At 47.8% G+C, this 24554-nt stretch overlaps 1 protein-coding gene across 1 annotated transcript in view; it reads right to left on the bottom strand.

Moving 5' to 3' along the window:
• LOC308119393 (tight junction protein 2-like) overlaps window positions 1-24048 on the bottom strand; it is a gene marked incomplete at its 5' end in the record, with an annotated part of 38667 nt that extends 14619 nt beyond the window's left edge. The window contains 16 exons of the mRNA XM_080479375.1: window positions 227-306; window positions 430-525; window positions 1141-1325; window positions 1713-1932; window positions 2040-2148; window positions 3610-3760; window positions 4254-4317; window positions 7706-7824; window positions 10404-10497; window positions 15758-15911; window positions 16295-16398; window positions 18539-19040; window positions 19754-19856; window positions 20326-20450; window positions 22126-22179; window positions 23779-24048. Of these exons, the coding sequence (XP_080335501.1) occupies window positions 227-306; window positions 430-525; window positions 1141-1325; window positions 1713-1932; window positions 2040-2148; window positions 3610-3760; window positions 4254-4317; window positions 7706-7824; window positions 10404-10497; window positions 15758-15911; window positions 16295-16398; window positions 18539-19040; window positions 19754-19856; window positions 20326-20450; window positions 22126-22179; window positions 23779-24048 (2430 nt within the window). The remainder of the gene's footprint in view (window positions 1-226; window positions 307-429; window positions 526-1140; window positions 1326-1712; window positions 1933-2039; window positions 2149-3609; window positions 3761-4253; window positions 4318-7705; window positions 7825-10403; window positions 10498-15757; window positions 15912-16294; window positions 16399-18538; window positions 19041-19753; window positions 19857-20325; window positions 20451-22125; window positions 22180-23778) is intronic.
• Between the last annotated feature and the right edge of the window lie 506 nt (window positions 24049-24554).

Here is a 24554-nt window from a genome sequence, read left to right as displayed (position 1 = left end):
AGTCAAACATAAAACAGCCTTCAGTTCATCTAATCTGCCCCCTGGAGGTTTCTAGGTTTTCTAGAGGCAGAGCTTCCAGCTCTCAGGCTCCTCCCATGAGGAAGCCACTCCAGGTTCATTAGGGAGGCGTGTGTGTGTGTGTGTGTGTGTGTGTGTGTGTGTGTGTGTGTGTGTGTGTGTGTGTGTGTGTGTGTGTGTGTGTGTGTGTGTGTGTGTGTGTGTTTACCTGCTCAATGATCTGCCGGATGGTGTTGAGTCGCACCACACCAGAGGATTTCTCTGAGCCGGCGTCTTTGGGCTCCGTCTCTGAACAAACCAGACAAACACTGAGACCTGAGCTGACACACTCACACTCACACACACACTGACACACATACCCTCACACACACAAACACTCACACTCACACACACACACCAGCAGAAACTCACTGGCAATCACAAAGAGATCCGGCATCTCCGAGGCCAGCTTCTCCGTCGCAGCGTCCGCAATGGGACCGAACAACACCAGAGGGCGCCGGAACCCCGCTGCAGGGACACTGGTGGTGAGTGACAGAGTTCTGAATACACACACACACACACACACACACACACACACACACACACACACACACACACACACACACACACACACACACACACACACACACACACACACACACACACACACACACACACACACACACACACACACACACACACACACACACACACACACACTCTCTCTCTCTCTCTCTCTCTCTCTGCTGGATTGTGACTGTACTCTCCTGTGTTTTTCTACTTTCCAGCAGAGGTTGAAAGTAAGAAATGACATTTCCTGACATTAATGTAATTGAGTAATTTTTGTGTACTTTTTAACTCGCTTTAAACTCAAAACTAAATTGTCACTTTTCCATAAGTGTGGTTTTTGAAGTCTTGTACCCTGCTACATTTTAACCCATTACATTTTAAAAATCTTTCTCCTGAGTCGACGTCACTGGTGCAAGACATGCCGACGTGAAGCTGTGGCCATGCGTCCAAAGGACAAAGGTCCAACTGAAACCATTAACACCACCAGTGAAGGGTCGAAGAAGAACCCACCTTCTCAAGGCACCACGCGTTCATACGCCAGGTGGTCAGTGACGGACAGGAAGTAGAACCCACCTTCTCGAAGCACCACGCGTTCGTACGCGGGGAAGCGGGTGTTCAGTGTCGGGCAGCTCCAGGGCTCGCGGCCTTTCCTCAGGTCTTTCCTCTTGATGGATCGTTTCCCTCGGAGCCGCCAGAAGTCGGCCCGGTCGCCCGCCGCCGCTCGGTGGGAGTTCTGGACGCTCGCCATCTGCTCAGCCCTGACGACAGGAAGTAACCTGCTGCTCACCAGCGACTACAAGCAACTTGATGGTTCACAGGGTTCAGGTGTTTCATCAAAGCGTCGCGACGGACTGAAGGTAATTGATTCTATTTGCTTATTGAACAATCTGATTAGAACTGAAGCTTCAGTTTGACCTTCTGCTGGATTCACTTGGACATGGTGGTAGGACCTGGTTCTGCTGGGGACCTGGTTCTGATGGGGGCCCGGTTCTGACGGGGACTGGTTTTGTTGGGGAAGGTTCTGATGGGGTCCAGGTTATGCTGGGGACCTGGTTCTGACAGGGACCTGGTTTTGACAGGGACCTGGTTCTGCTGGGAGCCTGGTTCTAATGGGGAACTGGTTCTGACGGGGGGCTGGTTCTGACCTGCTCTTGTTGGGGATGAGGCCCTTCTCCAGCAGCTGCTGGTCCTTGCCGACCCGCAGAACCAGCCACTGGCCCAGCTGGCCGTCGTACAGAGTGTCCAGCACCTTGAAGACGTGGCCGCGGCTGAACGCCAGGCTCTGGGCCGACTCCTTCTCGTACTCGAAGTGGGTCCGGATGAAGAAACAGTCTCCACGGCCCGACGACAGGAGGTCCTGGTAGACTGCACACACAGAGACCGGGGGGTTCAACAAAGACCAGAGGGTCTGCTCCAGGACTCTAGAGAACAGGGTTCTGGAGCTTCTAGATACTGAAAGGCATTGGAAGTACCTTCAGGTCTGCTCTGGGCCAGGATGGAGACCAGGTCTCCTTTCGGGATCTCCAGCAGGAACAGGACGGCCTCCTCCCGAACCAGACCCTGGAAGTCCACATTGTTCACCTGCAGGACCAGACACAAGGACACCTGTTCAAGACCTGGAGGTCAAGCCTCTCCAGACCGGATTAAAGCCTCTCTGGACCGGACTAAAACCTCTGGATCGGATAAAAGCCTCTCTGGACCGGGTTAAAGTCTCTCTGGACCGGAATAAAGTCTCTCCAGACCGGACTATAGCCTCTCTGGACCGGACTAAAACCTCTGGATCGGATAAAAGCCTCTCTGGATCGGACTAAAGCCTTTCTAGACCGCACTAAAGCCTCTTTGGACCGGACTATAGCCTTTTTGGACCGGACTATAGCCTCTCTGGATCGGATTAAAGCCTCTCTGGACTGGTTCTGGTCAGCGGGCCATATATTTGACTGCCTGGATGCAGGTCAATATAAACCAAAACAGCTGATATATTTCGTTGACCTCATGTAAACCACAAATATTTTCAAAATGAACAAATATGACGTTATATCTTCCCGTGGGCTCTCCACCCACAGGAAGGTTCTTAAAGGTGCAATGTGATTTGGGTGACGGTGCTCAGACTGCTACCCCCGCCACCCGGAAACGGAGAAGATGGAGAAGATGGATGGATGGATGGATGGATGGATGGATGGATGGATGATGTTATAACCAAATATGGAGTTTTCACTGAACTGTAATGTTTTACCTATATTCCTGTTTTGTTTATTGTAATTTTTTGGGAAAATGTGTGAAATTTAATAAATACATTATTTTGAATGCTTCAGTTTCAGCAACTCGTGTTTATGTTGTAATGGGATGAAGTCAGTTTTCATGATTCTATTGACATGACTCAGAGGGACTCGTAGTGTTTGTTGTAACTCGTAGTGTTTGTGGTAACTCATAGTGTTTGTGGTAACCCTTAGTGTTTTGTTGTCATGACTCGTAGTGTTTGTTGTCGTGACTCGTAGTGTTTGTTGTCGTGACTCAAAGTGTTTGTAGTGACTCGTAGTATTTATAGTGACTCGTAGTGTTTGTGGTAACTCAAAATGTTTTGTGGTAACTCGTAGTGTTTGTGGTCATGACTCGTAGTGTTTGTAGTGACTCGTAGTGTTTGTGGTTGTGACTCGTAGTGTTTGTAGTCGGGACATATAGTGTTTGTGGTGACTCGTAGTGTTCGTAGTGACTCGTAGTGTTTGAGGTGACTCGTAGTGTTTGAGGTGACTCGTAGTGTTTGTGGTGACTCGTAGTGTTTGAGGTGACTCGTAGTGTTTGAGGTGACTCGTAGTGTTTGTGGTGACTCGTAGTGTTTGTGGTGACTCGTAGTGTTTGAAGTGACTCGTAGTGTTTGAAGTGACTCGTAGTGTTTGAGGTGACTCGTAGTGTTTGTGGTGACTCGTAGTGTTTGAGGTGACTCGTAGTGTTTGTGGTGACTCGTAGTGTTTGAGGTGACTCGTAGTGTTTGAAGTGAATCGTAGCGTTTGTAGTGACTCGTGGAAGTGGTGTGCAAGCGAGGACCTTCAGGATCTGGTCTCCGACACGAAGCCCCTCCTCCTCGGCCGGACTCCCCTCCTGAACGCCGGCGATGAAGATTCCCACGTCGTTTCCTCCGGCGAGCCGCAGTCCGACACTGTCTCCCTTCTGGAACGTCACCATGACGGTGTTTGGCCTGCAGGGGGCGTCCAGGCATCATTAGTGTTACACACCCTGCAATAAAACCACCAGGGCCCGGTTGTTCTAAACTGGGTTGTCGTTTAACGAGCCGTTAAACACACTTAACCGACCGTTAACAGCACTGTTATCTTGTTGTTCAAATCTGGGTTAACTTTAACCAGGTGTTATCTTGTTGTTCAAATCTGGGTTAACTTTAACCAGGTGTTATCTTGTTGTTCCAAACTGGGTTAACTTTAACCAGGTGTTATCTTGTTGTTCAAATCTGGGTTAACTTTAACCAGGTGTTATCTTGTTGTTCAAAACTGGGTTAACTTTAACCAGGTGTTATCTTGTTGTTCAAAACACACAACACTCACAACACTCACAACACTCACAACACACACAACACTCACAACACACACAACACACACAACACACACAACACACACAACACACACAACACTCCTCACAACAATCAGAACACAGGATGTGAACCGAGCCCAACTTGCCCGTGAACCTTGTCCTCTTCCGGACTCGGTCGGAGGAGAATCTTGGGTGTGGTTGTTTCTGCCACTGTGAGAAAATCCAAAGGAAGAGTGAGTAATGTGAAGGCTGACGGCCGTCAGCACGCTGGGAAACAGAGGTGCATCTACTGATACTGTCTTTATGTCGTATGTAGTTTACTGTTTCCTTCTCTGTATTGTTCCCGTAATGATCAACATGGCCACTAGGTGGCAGGTCATGCTCTGCTTTGGGATCAACAGTCAACAAGGAAGGTCTGCAGGAAATCATTTCTTTGTGTGAAACTGAGGCGCTGAACAGGGACAGATCTTAATTTTCTTTCCCACTGGTCGAGCGGACTAGTGAGCCATGGGTTGCACTAGTCCTGCTGCAGACTTTGCACTAGTCCTGCACCCAGTGAAATATATTTTGTGAAACAAAAACAGTTTCATGTTATTTGAAAATCCTGATCCTAGAAATAACAATTGATTTATTCTAAATGCTCCATTTTGTGTTGCAGGTACATCATCTTAGAGTTTTCTTCCTCATGGTACACGGCAACACACTAGATAAACGGCTCAGAATGTCGTCACCCCCTGCCTGTAACGCCTGTTCACTACAATATATTCTTTATTTGTGCTTCCAGGGCTTGACATTAAGGATTTTTACAACTTTGTACCTGCCCGGACAAATTTTTACTTGCCTGAAGTTTAATGGAAATTTATAAGCTTGAGTAAAGTATGAATTCGACCAATAAATCCATTGTAAAATGTTTCTGTAATTGATTTTTATATAAACTTGAGGTTATTTGACTCCAATTAAAAAAGACTAGACAAACATAATAGGATTTCACAAATTATTTTTACAGTTTAACTTCTTTCCATGAGAGTATCCATGCAGATTCTGACATAGTACTGAAACATTTAGACAGTTCATTGACATATTTAATTTATTTACACATTAACAGAGTCATTTCAATTACCTTAAACTAGTTGAAAACAACTGTCTGTATTATATACAAGTACTACATTAATGATTTAAAGGGAAGAATTCAATTCTTGTGCATACTAGAGAATTATTGACTAGTTTTAGACAAAAAATACATTGTAGTATCATACCTTAAATGATATTATTCAGTGACTAGAGTACACCAATAAAAAGACACAAACTGATGCATGACAGAGCGCAGTACTGTAGAACACAAACTGACAAAATGTGGATCCAGTTTGTAAATAAAATATTTCGAAAACAAGTATTGAAGGACAATTCATGAACATTGAAATGTTCTTATTCCAGGAGTCTGATGGACGGTCAGCTTCAGGAACTTGCTCGTCTACACTGCAGTGGGGAAACACCCATCCACGTTTCTTCACTTCTGATCCGATCCTGATACCTGAATTTGTATATCTGCTGATACGATTCTGATACCAGAGCTGTTTACTTTAATATTATTATTATCATTATTGTTGACTTTATATGAGGTTGTAATAAACTCTCTACAGCAAAGTATGAAATGTACTAAAGTATACATGTATTCTCTCAAAAGACAACTTGAGGTTAGTATCAGGTCAGAAAAGGAAGCAGTACAAAGTATTTTTGTTCCATGTGGACAATGTGGGGGTCTGCGTGACGTCATCATCTCATAATAAACTAGTTCTATCTTTAAAAGCTCAGAATGACTTTATTAATCCCCGGGGAAATTCTTTAGCAAGGCAGCAGCAACACAATGTTTCCAGTTCTAACGCAGCTCCAACCATTGGGACTATTTTCAGGGAGTTTAGCGTGGAGTAGGACGCAGCTTCACGGAGGTGTGAATCGCCTGCTGACAGCCTGGAGGAGCTGCTGTTCATTGTTTTGATGTCAGTGCTGTTCTCCTCCGAGAGCTGGAGGCTGAAAACACTGACGTCTGGCTGCAGAGCGCCGCCTTGCTGGACTACAGCTTTGCTAACATCCACGTTGCTGCGTTGCTTCGCAAATGTTGCTCGTTGCTGTGTTGCTTTGTGGTGTTTTGAGTGTAAAATCCGTCCAAACAGCAACATGTTGTCATGAAAAGTTGGATAGCACAGTGCTACTTCCCTAGCCTGCTCGCTGGCTGCAAACTGTGGACTGGATTTCCGGACTCGTTCCTCCTGGTCTCATTGAGACCCGCCTCCCTTCAGGAAATCCAGTCCACAGTTTGCAGCCAGCGAGCAGAGCAGCAGCAGGGAACCACTGTGGAGTCATTTCAGCAACAGTGAAGCAGACGAGGCTTCATGGATCAGAAATCTCTGCAGGTTGGATTTGGAATTTCTAATTTTGCACTCGTCTCACGGACCGACCATCGGAAATGTGTCGTAGTCCGTAGAAATATGTACTCGTCTCGGACTGGCGTTAAGATCGACCCCTGCTGAAGCTTCTCCACTCAGTGAATATGACAGTCCCAGTAGCCACACCGCCTCACTGTACGACATAAACTGAAGCATGAGCTGAAGAATGCTGTGTGCAGAATGTTCCAACACAACGCCGTTGATTATGTAATAACACGGAACCACAACATGCTGGAACATAAACATGAACAGAGCCTCGTGACTTTTATGTGTTTGGAAAGAAATACCCTCAAAAGTATCAGGAGCAGAATCTGGAAACAGAAAGTTACTCCCTGTAAGGTAAAGTTACTACCTGGAGGGTTAAGTTACTGCCTGGGTGGTTAAGTTACTCCCTGGAAGGTAAAGTTACTCCCTGGTGGGTTAAGTTACTCCCTGGAAGGTAAAGTTACTACCTGGAGGGTTAAGTTACTACCTGGAGGGTTAAGTTACTCCCTGGATGGTAAAGTTACTCCCTGGAAGGTAAAGTTACTACTTGGAAGGTAAAGTTACTACCTGGAGGGTTAAGTTACTACCTGGAGGGTAAAGTTATTCCCTGGAGGGTTAAGTTACTCCCTGGAGGGTTAAGTTACTCCCTGGAAGGTAAAGTTACTCCCTGGAAGGTAAAGTTACTACTTGGAAGGTAAAGTTACTACCTGGAGGGTTAAGTTACTCCCTGGAAGGTAAAGTTACTACCTGGAAGGTAAAGTTTCTACTTGGAAGGTAAAGTTACTACTTGGAAGGTAAAGTTACAATGGGAGGTTGAAGTAAGTACCTATTAGCATCTACTAGCATGCTACTTTAGCATTTCCTGTTGTGGTGTTTCATGTTCCAACACACACTCCATGTAAACCAAGCAAAGGGAGCAGCGACCATATCTGGCTGTCTGGTATCGATCGCAGGATTACCGCCACGACGTCGGCCGTCCATGAACCTTGCACACGGCACGAACTTACGACCACAGATTAAGCCACGCCCACAGATTTACATATTCTCTCGTAGTCCAATCTTTAATGTCTGATGGCCAAAGATCGCAGTGTGGACCGACTTAACACTGGTCTGTGTGCAGTGGGTCGGTCTGGTATCAGACCGCTGTTCCTGTGACGTGAGCTGCTCACCTGGAGGCAGGTGTGGGAGCGGTGGGTCGGTCTCCACTTCAGCTGAGGAGTGGAGGTCTTCAGGGACTCTGAACGGCGAGGCCATGGCGGACATCTTGGCCGTCCTCATGGGCTCGTCTCTGTCAACAGTGAGGGGGAGAAGAGTGAGACAACAGGTCAGACCACCTTTCATTAGAAGAGTAAGAGGAGATGTTGCACTACCTTTCATTAGAAGAGTGAGACGACAGGTCAGACTATCTTTCATTAGAAGAGTGAGACGACAGGTCAGACTACTTTTCATTAGAAGAGTGAGACGACAGGTCAGACTACCTTTAATTAGAAGAGTGAGATGACAGGTCGGACTACTTTTCATTAGAAGAGTGAGACGACAGGTCAGACTACTTTTAATTAGAAGAGTGAGATGACAGGTCGGACTACCTTTCATTAGAAGAGTGAGGTGTATCATTAGAAGAGTGAGACGACAGGTCAGACTACCTTTAATTAGAAGAGTGAGATGACAGGTCAGACGACCTTTCATTAGAAGAGTGAGGCGTATCATTAGAAGAGTGAGACGACAGGTCAGACTACTTTTAATTAGAAGAGTGAGATGACAGGTCAGACTACCTTTCATTAGAAGAGTGAGGCGTATCATTAGAAGAGTGAGACGACAGTTTGGCCCACCTTTCATTAGAAGAGTGAGAAGAGATGTTCCACTACCTTTCATTAGAAGAGTGAGACGAGATGTTGCACTACCTTTTATTAGAAGAGTGGGACGACAGGTCAGACTACCTTTCATTAGAAGAGAGAGATGAGGTGTTGCACTACCTTTCATTAGATGAGTTAGATGACAGGTCAGACTACCTTTAATTAGAAGACTGAGATGACAGGTCGGACTACTTTTCATTAGAAGAGTGAGACGACAGGTCAGACTACATTTAATTAGAAGAGTGAGATGACAGGTCGGACTACCTTTCATTAGAAGTGTGAGGTGTATCATTAGAAGAGTGAGACGACAGGTCAGACTACCTTTAAATAGAAGAGTGAGATGACAGGTCGGACTACTTTTCATTAGAAGAGTGAGACGACAGGTCAGACTACTTTTCATTAGAAGAGTGAGACGACAGGTCAGACTACCTTTAATTAGAAGAGTGAGATGACAGGTCGGACTACTTTTAATTAGAAGAGTGAGACGACAGGTCAGACTACTTTTAATTAGAAGAGTGAGATGACAGGTCGGACTACCTTTCATTAGAAGAGTGAGGTGTATCATTAGAAGAGTGAGACGACAGGTCAGACTACCTTTAATTAGAAGAGTGAGATGACAGGTCAGACTACCTTTCATTAGAAGAGTGAGGCGTATCATTAGAAGAGTGAGACGACAGGTCAGACTACTTTTAATTAGAAGAGTGAGATGACAGGTCAGACTACCTTTCATTAGAAGAGTGAGGCGTATCATTAGAAGAGTGAGACGACAGTTTGGCCCACCTTTCATTAGAAGAGTGAGAAGAGATGTTCCACTACCTTTCATTAGAAGAGTGAGACGAGATGTTGCACTACCTTTTATTAGAAGAGTGGGACGACAGGTCAGACTACCTTTCATTAGAAGAGTGAGATGAGGTGTTGCACTACCTTTCATTAGATGAGTTAGATGACAGGTCAGACTACCTTTAATTAGAAGACTGAGATGACAGGTCGGACTACTTTTCATTAGAAGTGTGAGACGACAGGTCAGACTACTTTTAATTAGAAGAGTGAGATGACAGGTCGGACTACCTTTCATTAGAAGTGTGAGGTGTATCATTAGAAGAGTGAGACGACAGGTCAGACTACCTTTAAATAGAAGAGTGAGATGACAGGTCGGACTACTTTTCATTAGAAGAGTGAGACGACAGGTCAGACTACTTTTCATTAGAAGAGTGAGACGACAGGTCAGACTACCTTTAATTAGAAGAGTGAGATGACAGGTCGGACTACTTTTAATTAGAAGAGTGAGATGACAGGTCGGACTACCTTTCATTAGAAGAGTGAGATGATAGGTCGGACTACCTTTCATTAGAAGAGTGAGGTGTATCATTAGAAGAGTGAGACGATAGGTCGGACCACCTTTCATTTGAAGAGTGAGATGACAGGTCGGACAACGTTTCATTAGAAGAGTGAGACGACAGGTCAGACTACTTTTAATTAGAAGAGTGAGATGACAGGTCGGACTACCTTTCATTCAAAGAGTGAGGCGTATCATTAGAAGAGTGAGACGACAGTTCGGCCCACCTTTCATGAGAAGAGTGAGAGGAGATGTTCCACTACCTTTCATTAGATGAGTGAGATAAGATGTTGTACTACCTTCCATTAGAAGAGTGAGACGAGATGTTGCACTACCTTTTATTAGAAGAGTGGGACGACAGGTCAGACTACCTTTCATTAGAAGAGAGAGATGGTGTTGCACTACCTTTCATTAGAAGACTGAGACGAGATGTTGCACTACCTTTCATTAGAAGAGTGAGACGACAGGTCAGACTACTTTTAATTAAAAGAGTGAGATGACAGGTCAGACTACCTTTCATTAGAAGAGTGAGGCATATCATTAGAAGAGTGAGACGACAGGTCGGACCACCTTTCCTTAGAAAAGTGAGAGGAGATGTTGCACTACCTTTCATTAGAAGAGTGAGACGACAGGTCAGACTACTTTTAATTTAAAGAGTGAGATGACAGGTCAGACTACCTTTCATTAGAAGAGTGAGACGACAGGTCAGACTGCTGAGATCTTCGTTCCGCTGGAGGAGAGTAGGATCGGTACGACTCTTCCTCGGACATGTCTGACAGACAAACACAAAGACGCCTCAGTTAGACACAACAAACCTCTTTAAGGTGAACCACCAGCACCACCACCACCCTACCAGCAACACCAGCACCCCTCTACCACCAGCAACACCAGCACCCCTTTACCAAAAGAACCAGCACCACCCCCCTACCACAACCCTTCTACCACCACCACCATCCTACCAGCAACACCAGCACCCCTCTACCACCAGGAGCAGCACCACCCCCCTACCACCACCCCCCTCCTACCAGCAGCAGCACCACCCCACTACCCCAATCACCTCTCTCCAGCACCACCACCACCAGAAGCAGCAACACCACCACCACCCCCCTACCAGCAGCAGCACCACCAGCAGCAGTAGCACCACCCCACTACCACCACCACCACCCCACTACCACCACCACCACCACCCTACTACCACCACCACCACCCCACTACCACCACCACCTCCCTACCGAAACTCCCCCCCCCCCTCCCCCCACACAAGTTTTTCCAGAAGCGTCCATCAGCGGCTGAGTGGAGAGTTAATGCTGACGACACGGAGCAGGTCCAAGCAGCGCTGCCTGGAGAGTTAATGCTGACGACCCAAAGATGAGAAACAACAGGATTGTTGAGATTTATGTCAAAACAAAGACTTTTACATGTTGTGGTTTTCCAGTGAAAATCAGTGATTGTGTTTAAGATGTGATGATTAGTAACGTCCTGTCCTGTCAAAATAAAACTACCAAGTTTGATTATTACGGTGACTGTCAAAATAAAACAACCAAGTTGGATTGTTATTAGAGTGACTATCAAAATAAAACAACCAAGTTGGATTGTTATTAGAGTGACTATCAAAATAAAACTACCAAGTTGGATTGTTATTACTGTGACTGTCAAAATAAAAGCACCAAGTCCAGGAGAACGTTGACTGGGAGTCTTGACACCACAGAGCAAAACCTTGTTCTGACTGGCTCTAATGAGCATGTGCAGAACTGCTAGTTACTACCAACGTGGTGACTAAGACCAGGACCAGGACCAGGACCAGGACCAGGACCAACATTCCACCACCTACACGGAGACAGAGCCGGAACATTTCCAGAAAGTTTCTACCACTTTCGATGAGTCAGACCATTTTGGAAAAGTTCCATCTTGAGAGCATTTTCAAAAAGAGGTTTTGAGCAAGACGATGACATCAGCCAGGAGCAAGACAAAGACATCAGCCAGGAGCAAGACGATGACATCAGCCAGGAGCAAGACAAAGACATCAGCCAGGAGCAAGACAAAGACATCAGCCAGGAGCAAGACAAAGACATCAGCCAGGAGCAAAACGATGACATCAGCCAGGAGCAAAACGATGACATCAGCCAGGAGCAAGACAAAGACATCAGCCAGGAGCAAGACGATGACATCAGCCAGGAGCAAGACGATGACATCAGCCAGGAGCAAGACAAAGACATCAGCCATTAGCAAGACGATGACATCAGCCAGGAGCAAGACGATGACATCAGCCAGGAGCAAGACGATGACATCAGCCAGGAGCAAGACAATGACATCACCAAGGAGCAAGACGATGACATCAGCCAGGAGCAAGACGATGACATCAGAAAGGAGCAAGACGATGACATCAGCAAGGCGGCCATTACAACGGCGTGAGGTTCCAAAGAAGATAATGAAACAAGATGTGAATGTTACTACACCCTCTCTCCTCCACCTCTGACCTCTCTACTCCACCTTTCTACTTCACCTCTGACCTCTCTACTCAAGCTCTCTACTCAACCTCTGACCTCTCTACTCCACCTTTCTACTCAACCTCTGACCTCTCTACTCCACCTTTCTACTCAACCTCTGACCTTTCTATATCACCTTTCGACTCCCCCTCTGACCTCTCTACTCCACCTGACCTTTCGACTCCCCCTCTGACCTCTCTACTCCACCTGACCTTTCGACTCCCCCTCTTCCCTCTTGGATGCATTGGTTATTTTCCGTCGTGACGTCAGTTCATGTTAGGATAAGAGTTAGAATGTTAGTAAAAGCAATCAGAGGCAGGGTGGAGGCATCATCACATCATCATATCGCTACAAGCCAGCGCAGGTTTCCAGCAGTTCGCTGAAGAAACCAAGAAAAGTTTGACATGAAGTTCTGGGCAGTTTTTTCCCCTCCGTTTTGATTAGTGATGCCGTACAATACTCAACCGTTCATATTGATTATAATGTGAAGCCCTAGTTCTTTAAACTATGTGGCCATTTTTCTTTTAGCATATCCTCAAAAAAACTACAAATTAAAGTTAAGAACCCTAAAGCAGAGCAGATAAAGAGTCAGCGACGCCCTCTGGTGGCGGACTTTGGCATCTTCATATGCACTCTCCCTTGCCAGTAACTGCTTTTTGAAAATGTTTCCAAGTTATCGACCTTCCAAATCACAACCTGTGGTTCCAATGATGTCAGCGAATGGACAGGAAGCCCCACCAGGAAAACAACACCTGATCAAGACGGAATGTTGGGAGAGTCACAATCCCAACCAGGATTAGCAGATTGATTTCTGTCTCTCTGGCGGAGACACTGACTGATTCCAGCTTTAAATACAGGAAGAGTTCCGTGGATTGAACGGAGGAGCTTCTGGGGCTGTGGCGGATCACAAACAACGAGTTGGAAGCTCAGGGCAGCTGAACGTTTGTGTGACATGGAAAGACGTGGCAGCAAGACACACATCTAGAATCATCACTCCGTCAGGATTAATTGATTGGTTGATTGATTAATTGATTAGAATGTTATTAGAGTGAAGATGGAAGTTGGTACCCACCTTGGGAGCTCACAGACAAACCTTCACCCTGACTGCTGAGTGTGGAGGACAACATTCACTCTTATGTAGCGTCGTCTCATGAACCACACACTCCAAAGTGAACATGGATTAAAATCTGTTTATTGTTGAAAATCAGTGTGTAGCAAAACCGCGTTAGAGAAGTGTGTGAGGCGTGAAAGCGTTTCCATCTTAGTGAGGTTTGTCACACAGCTTAGAGAAAGGCAACATGCGTCTGAGTCTCCAGATCCTTCTTTTAAAAGAAGGACATTTTATCTGCAAGAGAAAGCACAGACAGACGCAGCAGCCATTACAGGGGTCAAAGGTCACGTTAACGCTTCGAGTTCATCACATCAGCTTTTTCTGTCAACGGAAAATCTGCAGACACCCGACCGCCATCTGCAGCTCTGATCACTCTGCCTCACACTCTTCTTCACTCTGCCTCACACTCTACTCACTCTGCCTCACACGTCTTCACTCTACTCACACGTCTTCACTCTACTCACACTTCTTCACTCTGCTTACACTCTACTCAGTCTGCCTCACTTTCTGCTCACACTCTACTCAATCTGCCTCACTCTACTCTCACTCTGCATCTTACTCTGCCTCACAATCAGTCTCACTCTTCTTCACTCTGCCTCACACTCTTCTTCACTCTGCCTCACATTTCTTCACTCTCCTCACGCGTCTGCACTCTACTCACTCTACCTCACACTCTTCATCACTCTGCCTCACACTCTTCATCACTCTGCCTCACACTCAACTCACATTTCTTCACTCTACTCACGCGTCTTCAATCTACTCACACTCTACTCAGTTTTTCACTCTGCCTCACACTATACTCACTCTGCCTCACACACTCTGCTCTCAATCTGCCTCACACTCTGCCTCACTCAACTAGCACTCTGCCTCACACTCTACTCACACTCTGCCTCTTACTCTGCTCACCCTCTGCTCAGTCGGCCTCACACTCTACTCACTCTGCCTCACACGTCTTCACTCTACTCACGTCTTCACTCTACTCACACGTCTTCACTCTACTCACACTTCTTCACTCTGCTTACACTCTCTACTCAGTCTGCCTCACTTTCTGCTCACACTCTACTCAATCTGCCTCACAATCAGTCTCACTCTTCTTCACTCTGCCTCACACTCTTCTTCACTCTGCCTCACATTTCTTCACTCTGCTCACGCGTCTGCACTGTACTCACACTCTGCCTCACACTCTTCATCACTCTGCCTCACACTCAACTCACATTTCTTCACTCACGCGTCTTCACTCTACTCACACTCTACTCAGTTTTTCACTCTGCCTCACACTCTACTCACTCTGCCTCACACACTCTGCTCTCAATCTGCCTCACACTCTGCCTCACTCAACTAGCACTCTGCTCACTCTGCCTCACACTCTGCCTCTTACTCTGCTCAGTCAGCCTCACACTCTTCACACTCAGCCTCACTCTACTCACACTCTGCCTCACTTTCTGCTCACACTCTACTCACTCTACTCACACTCTACTTACACTCTGCCTCACACTCTTCTTCACTCTGCCTCACTTTCTGCTCACACTCTACTCACTCTGCCTCACTCAACTCGCACTCTGCTCACACTCCACTCACACTCAGCCTCACTCTACTCAATCTCTGCCTCACACTCAGTTTAACTCTACTCATACTCTGTGGCACACTCAACCTCACACTACTCACAATAAGCCTCACACTCAGCCTCACTCTACTCACACTCTGCCTCACAATCAGCCTCACTCTACTCACACTCTGCCGCACAATCAGCCTCACTCTACTCACACTCTGCCGCACACTCGACCTCACACTCTGCTCAGTCTGCCTCACACTCTGGCTCAATGTCATGACGACAAGTAAGTTGGAACACTGCCAATGGACTCTGAGTAATGACTCTCTACATTCATTCATTCATTCACAGGTTTCAGTTCATCATGACTTTCAAACAGTTTACATTTTTAGTAATAATAATAATAATACATTTTATTTTAAGGAGCCTTTCCCGGCCCTCAAGGACACCGTACATTCATTCATATACAACAGAGCAACTTTATAACTTACTTTATAAACACGCTAAATATACACATTTGAACTTTGTAAACATCTGGAATGAACTGTTTGTGTCAGTTTTGTCTCGTTCAAAGAAAATATAGCACGTACGCACGCACGCACACACACACACACACATTTGACCGTTTTGATAACATTTCATTGTGAGTGAGTGAAGGCCACGTTAAATGTTAAACTGGTGACAAACAGAGGAGATAACAGTGGAAACACGCTCCATTCATCAACCCTCTACATGAAGTTTCATCACAGAGGAACAACACACACGGACACACACACACGGACACACACACACGTGCGCACACGCGCGCGCACACTCACACACACTGCATGGTATTAAACTCTCTCGTTGACCTTTGACCTTACAGTTCAAGCCCGCGGTGACTCACCTTCATTGTCCGAGTCAGAGTCTGCGAGAGGGGGGATGCGGACGAGGACCTGGCGCCGGTCTCTCTGGACCACCAGCTGCAGTTTCCCTCTCGACTTCTCGATGAGCTTCCCCGCGTCGTGGAGGGAGAGGTTCTCCGTCACCGTCCCGTTGATCTGCGTGTGCGCGCGCGCACACACACACACACACACACACACACACACACACACACACACACACACACACACACACACACACACACACACACACACACACACACACACACACACACACACACACACACACACACACACACAGGCTCGTTAGGCCCCTCCCCTCAGGAGGACCACTCCACCCACCCAGCTAACAGACTCATTTGGCCCCTCCCCTCAGAAAGACCACTCCATCCACCCTGTTTACAGATTCAATAGACCCCTCCCATCAGGAGGACAACTCCACCCAAGAGTGACAGTGAGAGTAAAAGGGTGATGGAATGAGAGTGACAGGGTGATGTCGTGACAGGGAGAGAGTGAGAGAGTGACAGTGCAAGAGTGAACACCTTGAGGATGATGTCTCCCTCCTGCAGGTTTCCATCTTTGGCAGCGAGGCCGGAGTTGGTCATCTGTTTGATGAAGATCTGACTGCCCAGACGCAGACCGTACTCTGGAACAAGAACCAGACTGTTAATCCAGACCTAGACCATACTCTGGAACAAGAAACAGACTGTTAATCCAGACCCAGACCGTTCTCTGGAACAAGAAACAGACTGTTAATCCAGACCCAGACCGTTCTCTGGAACAAGAGCCAGACTGTTAATTCAGACCCAGACCGTTCTCTGGAACAAGAACCAGACTGTTAATCCAGACCCAGACCGTACTCTGGAACAAGAGCCAGACTGTTAATCCAGACCCAGACCGTACTCTGGAACAAGAACCAGACTGTTAATCCAGACCTAGACCGTACTCTGGAACAAGACTCAGACTGTTAATCCAAGACTCAAGACAAGTTTCCACCTGTTTGCATACAGCCTCCATATAGACAGTACACGGGCGTTGGCGATTGTAAATGCTATGTCCCGATCTGAGGGACTAGTCCTTGGCCCAGAAGAAGACACACCCACAGCTGGAGGTGCTCAGGATCGGGGTGCAGAATCCTCCCCTGAACTGGAGCAGAGGATCCCTCCTGGAGGTTAGGCGCCTGGTTGAGCTGCAGCAGAGCCTGCCTAGCAGCAGAAACTATGTCCTGGCCAGCCAAACCAGGGCCACCAGGCTCAATGTGTGCTTTACTTGAACCCCCCTCAGAAGTGTCGGGAAGATCAGTAGGAACTGTGGAAACACATCCAGTAGAGTTTAGGGCCAGCTCTGTGCCAGTGCCTCCCGAACTGAGAGGACAGACATATTCCATGAAGAAAAACCACTGGGGACCATGCGGAGAGGTCGACTTCTGTCCTGCCAAAAGTCTGGCAACCCTGGTCTCATACTGCCAGGTTACACCTCCCTTCCCATGGCCATGGTGACTGGTGGGACAGAAGGTCCGCAGGCATATTCTGCACTCCTGGGATGTGTATGGCTCTCAGACCGGCCAGACAGTGCTGGCCAAGTCAGAACCCGAGCGGCCAACCTCATTCAGCTCATGGACCTGGTTCCCCCTGGTGGTTGAAGTGAAAAACCACACCGGTGTAGATGTGGAAGGATTTCTCGTAGTACCAACCATACAGCCATCAAGTTCAACACATTGATGTTCTGCCCTTGTTGACAAGGTGTCAACGTTCCTTGCACCATCCGTCCTTGCCACGTCGCTCCTCAGCCCTGAGAGAAGCATCCGCATGGAGGATCTCCTATCGAAAGGGAAGGGAACCCAGAGGAACCCCTTGGGTGATATCATCTCTCTTCTTCTACTGAGTCCGAGGCAGCAGGTACTGAGCAGACCTGTGACCTCCTGCGCCTGTCCAGGCTGACACACAAGCTGAGAGAGGTCCTGTTACCGAGCACAGTCTGCGTGTCCCAACCGACAACCTCGCGAGTCGCTGCGTATATCAGCCAGTCTTCTCGACAAGGAAAGATTTGAAACCCCCGAGTCTGCCGTGGGGACAGAACTGCAGCAATGCATCTGGGGAACCCCCTGGGGAGCAGGAAGAGCCAGAAGGGAAGAACTCTGAGCTGGTAGTGCTCTACTTGAAAGGCAACCACCAATGTTGAGGCGCTAATGGGACATTAAAGTATTCTTCCAAAGCTATTGATGTGAACCAGTCGCCCAGTCACTACCTAAAGGACCTGGTTGATGCGCCACATGGACCCTGGACTGTCGCCTAGTGCGAGTCGCCTGTGCGAGGGCCTCAAGCGCAGCCGAACCAAGCAGTTCCCCGGGAACTACTGGTATGCTCGACGTTCTACCACTAATCTCTGAGACTGGGGGCTGCGCAAGCCAAGCTTGACGCTGGGTCTGGACTTTTGTCCGACACAAAGTCCAGGATCCAGGCACGCAGGGGGCCGGTTTTCACCCATAAAAAGGGCAAAATCAATCTACTCCTTGATGGTACACTAGAGTGGAAGTTAGGATGGGAACCCCAAGACCTGCTGGAGAACCAACAGCTGCCACAACCAGAAGGTGAGTAAATAGACCAGCTGTTGGTCAAATTGTGTCTCAATGGGTGAATTACAATATGATCCAACAAAATGATGGACAGCAACATAGCAACAAAAAAAGACACTTCTCAGTATGTTCACAACGACCAACAGCCCTGCTGTACCGCAGAGGACACGTTGGAAATGAGGAAAAGTCAAGGTAAGTAGTTGTTTCTTACCCTCACTGGGTCTGTTCTTCACCAGGAGAACGTTGACAGGTTTCTCCAGAGGCTCCGGTTCTGGTTCTGGTTCATTGAGCTGGCCTCTTGATCGATACCTCCCGGCTCTTCCTCCTCCACCATCTCCTCGCTCGTACTGCGCCTCCATGTGGTCGTCCCCAGGACTGCGTCCTCGGCTGTGGAACCTTTGACGGGGACCGCTGGAGTCCCGCTCTCGTCCACCTCGCCCCTCCCGCCTCGCTCTGTCGGGACTGGGCGAGGATCTGTCCTGGCTCCGCCCACGACTCCTCCCTCTCTGGTTGTGGTCCTGCCCTCCTCTGTAGTCCGGGTCCAAGTACGCCTTGTTGTCGGAGGGTGGGTCCCTGCTCTCATCGCGGTACCAGTCGGTGTCGGTGTCGGCGTCGTAGTAGTGGGTGGTCGGGCTGAAGTCGTGGCTGGTTCTGCTGGGAGATGGCGGCGGCTTCTGGGAGAGCGCCGACACCTTACGAGGCCGCTTCACCGTCTGGGGATGAAAACAAATAATGAAGATAGAAAACATGAAGTGAAGAAGCGACAGTGATGACAGCATCGCCAATAGCAAGTGAATGACGGGAACAAGGATTAAAGCAGAACTGTGGTAGCGTCAGGACCACAACATGTCTGCTCCAGTTCCAACTGGACAGGAAGAATCACGTCAACTCCAGAGAACAGAACTGCGTAGAACTCTCAGCACTACTGTTTTAACTGTGACGTGGTCCCGGTACCTCTCCATGGTGGAAAGTCTGAATGTAGCGTTAGCACACAATGCTAACCTCCACAGTACTGCTTTACTTTAAATGTTTACAGTCAGAGGCAGCTGAGGAAGGTTCCAGGAGAAACACAGTTTCTCATCTCCACCTGGTCATCCTGATCATCTCCACCTGATCATCTCCACCTGGTCATCCCCACCTGGTCATCCTGATCATCTCCACTCGATCATCTCTACCTGGTCATCCCCATCTGGCCATCCTGATTATCTCCACCTGGTAATCTTGGTTATCTCCACTTGATCATCTCCACCTGGTCATCTCCACCTGGTCATCTCCACCTGGTCATCTGATCATCTCCACCTGATTCTCCCCAGCACACTTACACGTGGGAGCACATCTGCTGTCTGTGTGTGTGTGTGTGTGTGTGTGTGTGTGTGTGTGTGTGTGTGTGTGTGTGTGTGTGTGTGTGTGTGTGTGTGTCACATACTATTTTGGCCACTCGTCCACACTTGCGCAGTGACTGCACAGCGAAGGAGTGAGGCACGTTGTCCATGGCGATGGCGTTGACCTGGACGACTCTGTCGTTCTCACTGGACAGGAAACAGGAAACAGAAATTAAAACGGAGCTAAGAGCATCACAACCTCATGGAACCTTGAGTTCTGCAGGTTCTGGAGGTGGAATATGGTAATATGATAACCGGTAATCCAGAGGGATCACTCAATCCAACAGACATGGTCCGGTTCCACATAGATTCACTTGTATTTCTTCTACTTGTATCTCTGGATTTCTTCAATGGTTTATCTAATCTAGGCTGAAGTGGCTGTGAAGTCAAAGCAAAGGGTCTTCTGCTCTTATTTTGATTGGAGGAGTAGAGGAGACCCAGAAGAAGCATCAGCGCCTCACCATGCACCCTGAGGAACCCTGAGGAACCCCGAGGAACCCCGAGGAAACCTGGGGAGCCCGAGGAAACTTGGGGAGCCCGAAGGAACCCAGAGGAACGCTGAGGAACCCCGAGGAACTTAGTCCTGTTGAGGATCTGGACCTCTCAGGAGACTTACAACAGTATCCCGTCCGCCGGGCCACCCGCCAGAACGTCTGACACAATGATGGATGTCTCGCCGCTCTCCACGTTGGGGTTGTCGCGTCCGCCTGACACCGCGATGCCAAAGCCCATCTTGGAGTCCTGCAGGAAGAACCAGCACTGAACAGGTCAGTGAGGGGATCTGGACCCTGAACTACACCAATGACCAGCTCTGACCTGGACCCTAGACTAAATTGAGGACTAGCTCTAATCAGGACCCTGGACTACACCTAGGACCAGCGCTGACATGGACTAAACCGATGATCACATCTGATAGAAGAAAAAACGAGAAGTTTGCTTCATTTCAGCTCTTTGGTTCCACAACAGCGTCGCAACAGAAAATAAACAACTTTCCTGAAACAATGGAGGATTCAGCGTTTGTGCTGCTGCAACATGTTGCTGCCACACGTTTACTACACAGCCACCGTCACTACACCATCACTACACTATCACTACACTGTCACATCAATTTACCATCACTACACCATCACTGCATCGTCACTCTCACTACACCGTCACATCAGTTCATCATCACTACACCGACACCATCACTACACTGTCACTATCACTACACCATCACTACAAAGTCATGTCAATTCACCATCACTACACCGTCACCATCACTGCACCGTCACCATCATTACACCGTCACGTCAGTTCACCATCAATGCACCGACACCATCACTACACTGCCACTACACGTTGCATCAGTTCACCATCACTACACTGCCACGTCAATTCACCATCACTACACATTCACCGTCACGACAATTCACCATCACACCGTGACCATCATTACACCTTCATGTCAGTTCACCATCACTTCACCGAAACCATCACTACACTGACACTACACCGTCACGTCAATTCACCATCACCATCATTGCACCATCACTGCACTGTCACTACCCCGTCACCATTACTACGCCATCACAGCACCATCACCATAACTACACTGTCACCACCACTGCACCATCACTACAACAAAACCTGCACTACCACATCACCTGCACTACACCATCACTGCACCACCACCATCACATCATCACACTCACTACACTGTCACCTGCACTACACCGCCACCTGCACTACATCGTCACCTGCACTACACCGTCACCACATTGTCACCATGACTCAGAGATGGAGACTCGAGTCATGTCTCTGTTTTGATGACTTTATGTTTTCAGTTTTAATCTAAATATAAAAATATAAAATTTTCCTAATGTGAGCGCGGGCTGGTAATAATGTTGTCATGATTGGATGAATAGCCAGTAGTCAATAGTCAGCCATGCCCTCTGTGTGCTACAGCCAATCAGAGGACGGGATTTTGTTCCACAGCCAATCAGAGTAGAGGAAGGAGGGTTAGTAAACCAGGAAGTGGCCGGCTTTGTGCCGGAGTTAATTTATTAGTGAGCAAGTTCATTGTTGTATTGCTCATTGTTGTATTGATCAGTGTTGTATTGATCAGTGATGTATTGATCAGTGATGTATTGATCAGTGATGTATTGATCAGCCTCCGACTAGCTCAGTTGGTAGAGCACGAGACTCTCAATCTCAAGGTAGAGTGTTCATGTCCCAAGCCAGGTGCCACTTTCCCGTGGGCTCACCACCTGCAGGAAGGTTCTTAATGGGTGCTATGTGATCTGGGTGACGGTGCTCAGACTGACACCCACACCTATCCCTAAAGAGGGAGAAGATGGATGGATGTATTGATCATTGTTGTGTTGGTCAGTGATGTATTGATCAGTGTTGTGTCCACTGGGCAGTATTAACTCACCCGCTGCAGTGTGACGCTGTACTGCTCCCAGACCAGCTCTTCCATCCCCGAGCTCTGCAAGCAAACAACACAGGGTCATCTTTCACAATGAAGCGCGCACGCACACACGCGCACACACGCGCACGCACACACGCGCACACACACACGCACACACGCATACACACACACAGCTGCAGGAGTACGATCAAACCTCCATGATTCTCACAACGTGTCACAATGTGGCCGAGCTGCAGGTCAAAGTTCACAAACTCATTTAGACGACGACGGGTTGAGTTGTTATGATGAGAAGCTGAGAACACCAACGACCCTGAAAACTGTCAGGATCCAGGTTAACATCGACCTTCATCCACCTTCTACACCGTCATCCACCCTTTACTCCTTCATCCACCTGCTACAACTTCATCCACCTTCAGCCGATGCCAGCTGACTGTGGGCAAGAGTAGGATAAACTGCACTCACTGAGCTCAGCGTTGGACTCACCATGTCACCCTCTCACTCTCACCCTTGAAAGAGTCGGCAACATACAGAGGAAAAGGTCCAAACTGCTTCCTACAGGGTTTGTTACTACAGTCCTGACAAACAGTTAGTGGACTGAAAGAAAAGGGAGGAAGATGTTGGCCAAAACTGAAAAAAGTGGGAAAAACTGGGCCAGTTTTGCAGTACTGTGGTAATAGTATATAATAGTATATATAAACACAAAGACTTTAGTACATGATGTTAATGTTTTTGTGGTTTATTTTGACATGAAACTGCTGTCGCATGAACATTCAGTTGATAGAAATTTGCTTTACAGATTGTCTGCTACACCAATTCAACTGTACATATTGTCTGCTACACCAGTACATCAACTGTACAGATTGTCTGCTACACCAAATCAACTGTACAAACTGTCTGCTACACCAGTACATCGACTGTACAGACTGTCTGCTACACCAGTTCATCGACTGTACAGATTGTCTGCTACACCACAGTTCATCTATATCCTGATCATATAAAGTGTACAATGTACAAATCACTGACTGAAAACTGGCTGAACTCAAAAGACTTTTACAAGCTCTGTGCTTTTATACTCCGCAGATACAGAATGACATAACTTTAAATGTGAAAGACTTTAATTATTTCATCAAAAGTTGTGGGGTGAAGGTATTACCTTTCACAGCCCAAATAACTTCCTCCTGAAGCCGCCAAAGGCCAGAAGCACCGCGGCGTCAAGGGAAGGAGCACTGTTACTCCCCAGCACCCGTCTCAACGAGGCACTTTGTCTGCTTGCCATCACCTGATATTGTACACATCTACTGCAGAACTACTGCAGATCTACTGCAATATTTTGACATATTGTGCTGATTCAGCAATCTGCACTTAGTTTAGGATCAACTCCACAATAACCGGAACATCTCAAACTGCGTGGTGAACTTCTGAAGTTCAGCACCTTTCAACCACAGCTGTCTCACAAAATCATCCGTTTGGTGTCCCATCACTGACTGTCTGTCCAACCAGACAACATAAGAACTCTCTAGAACACTCACAAACCACACAGAGAAAATAGAATTGTGTTTGTTTTGCCCATTTCTTAACAATTATAAAATGTGCTGAGAAGCAGCACAATCCATCCCTCCATCTGTCCCTCCATCCATCCCTCCATCCATTTCCCACCAGTTTCAGAAGACAGGAGTTCCCAGCAGGAGTGTAGAGGACCACCAGACTGCCTTTCAGATGCTCTGTGTCCAGCCCCCTCAGCTGGATCCGGGCCCCCTCGCCACCACCAGCTCGGCTGCCGGCTCCACAGCTGACGACGCCGCCGCCACCGCCACCACCGCCGCCACCGCCGCCACCGCCGCCATCTCTTAAGTTCTCTGGGGTACCACCCTGATGCCAGCTGGGGGAGCTGGCACAACAGCTGGTCTGCAGCCACTCCAGAGTCATGGCTGAGAGCAGAGGAGGCTGGACGAGCTCTGCAACCGCAGAGCGCCGCCCTGACCAGACCCCACCCTCACTGAACCCTCCCTCACTGAACCCCACCCTCAATAAACATCCTCCAGGTTAGTTTGCGTAGTTCAGGCTCCATCATGGCAATAAAATAAGAATCAAGCTTCCACAAGAGCAAAGCTCAACGTTCCTTAGTGTCCTTCGTCCATCTGGATCATCCTGAGCAGCAGAGGATTAGCTTAGTGCTGCGGGGGGGGGGGGGGGTTAAAAATAACTGCACACTCACAGTGTCACCCCCCCCCCTTCGATGTCTGCCTCCTCCTCCTGGGAGCGGCCTGTGTAGGAGATGACAGCCAATGTGTGGAGGACGACATGAGTCCAATCCTGATCCAATCCTGGACCAGACATCTGAGTTTGCTGATGTAGTTGGTCACATGGTGAACTCGCTCTCCCAAATTAATCACTAATATCCTACTAAACAACATGATAGCCTGATATCTAAT

Source organism: Lipophrys pholis (assembly GCF_963383615.2).
Source record: "Lipophrys pholis genome assembly, chromosome: 14".
Lineage (NCBI taxonomy): Eukaryota > Metazoa > Chordata > Actinopteri > Blenniiformes > Blenniidae > Lipophrys > Lipophrys pholis.
This window is presented reverse-complemented; position numbering and strand designations above follow the sequence as displayed.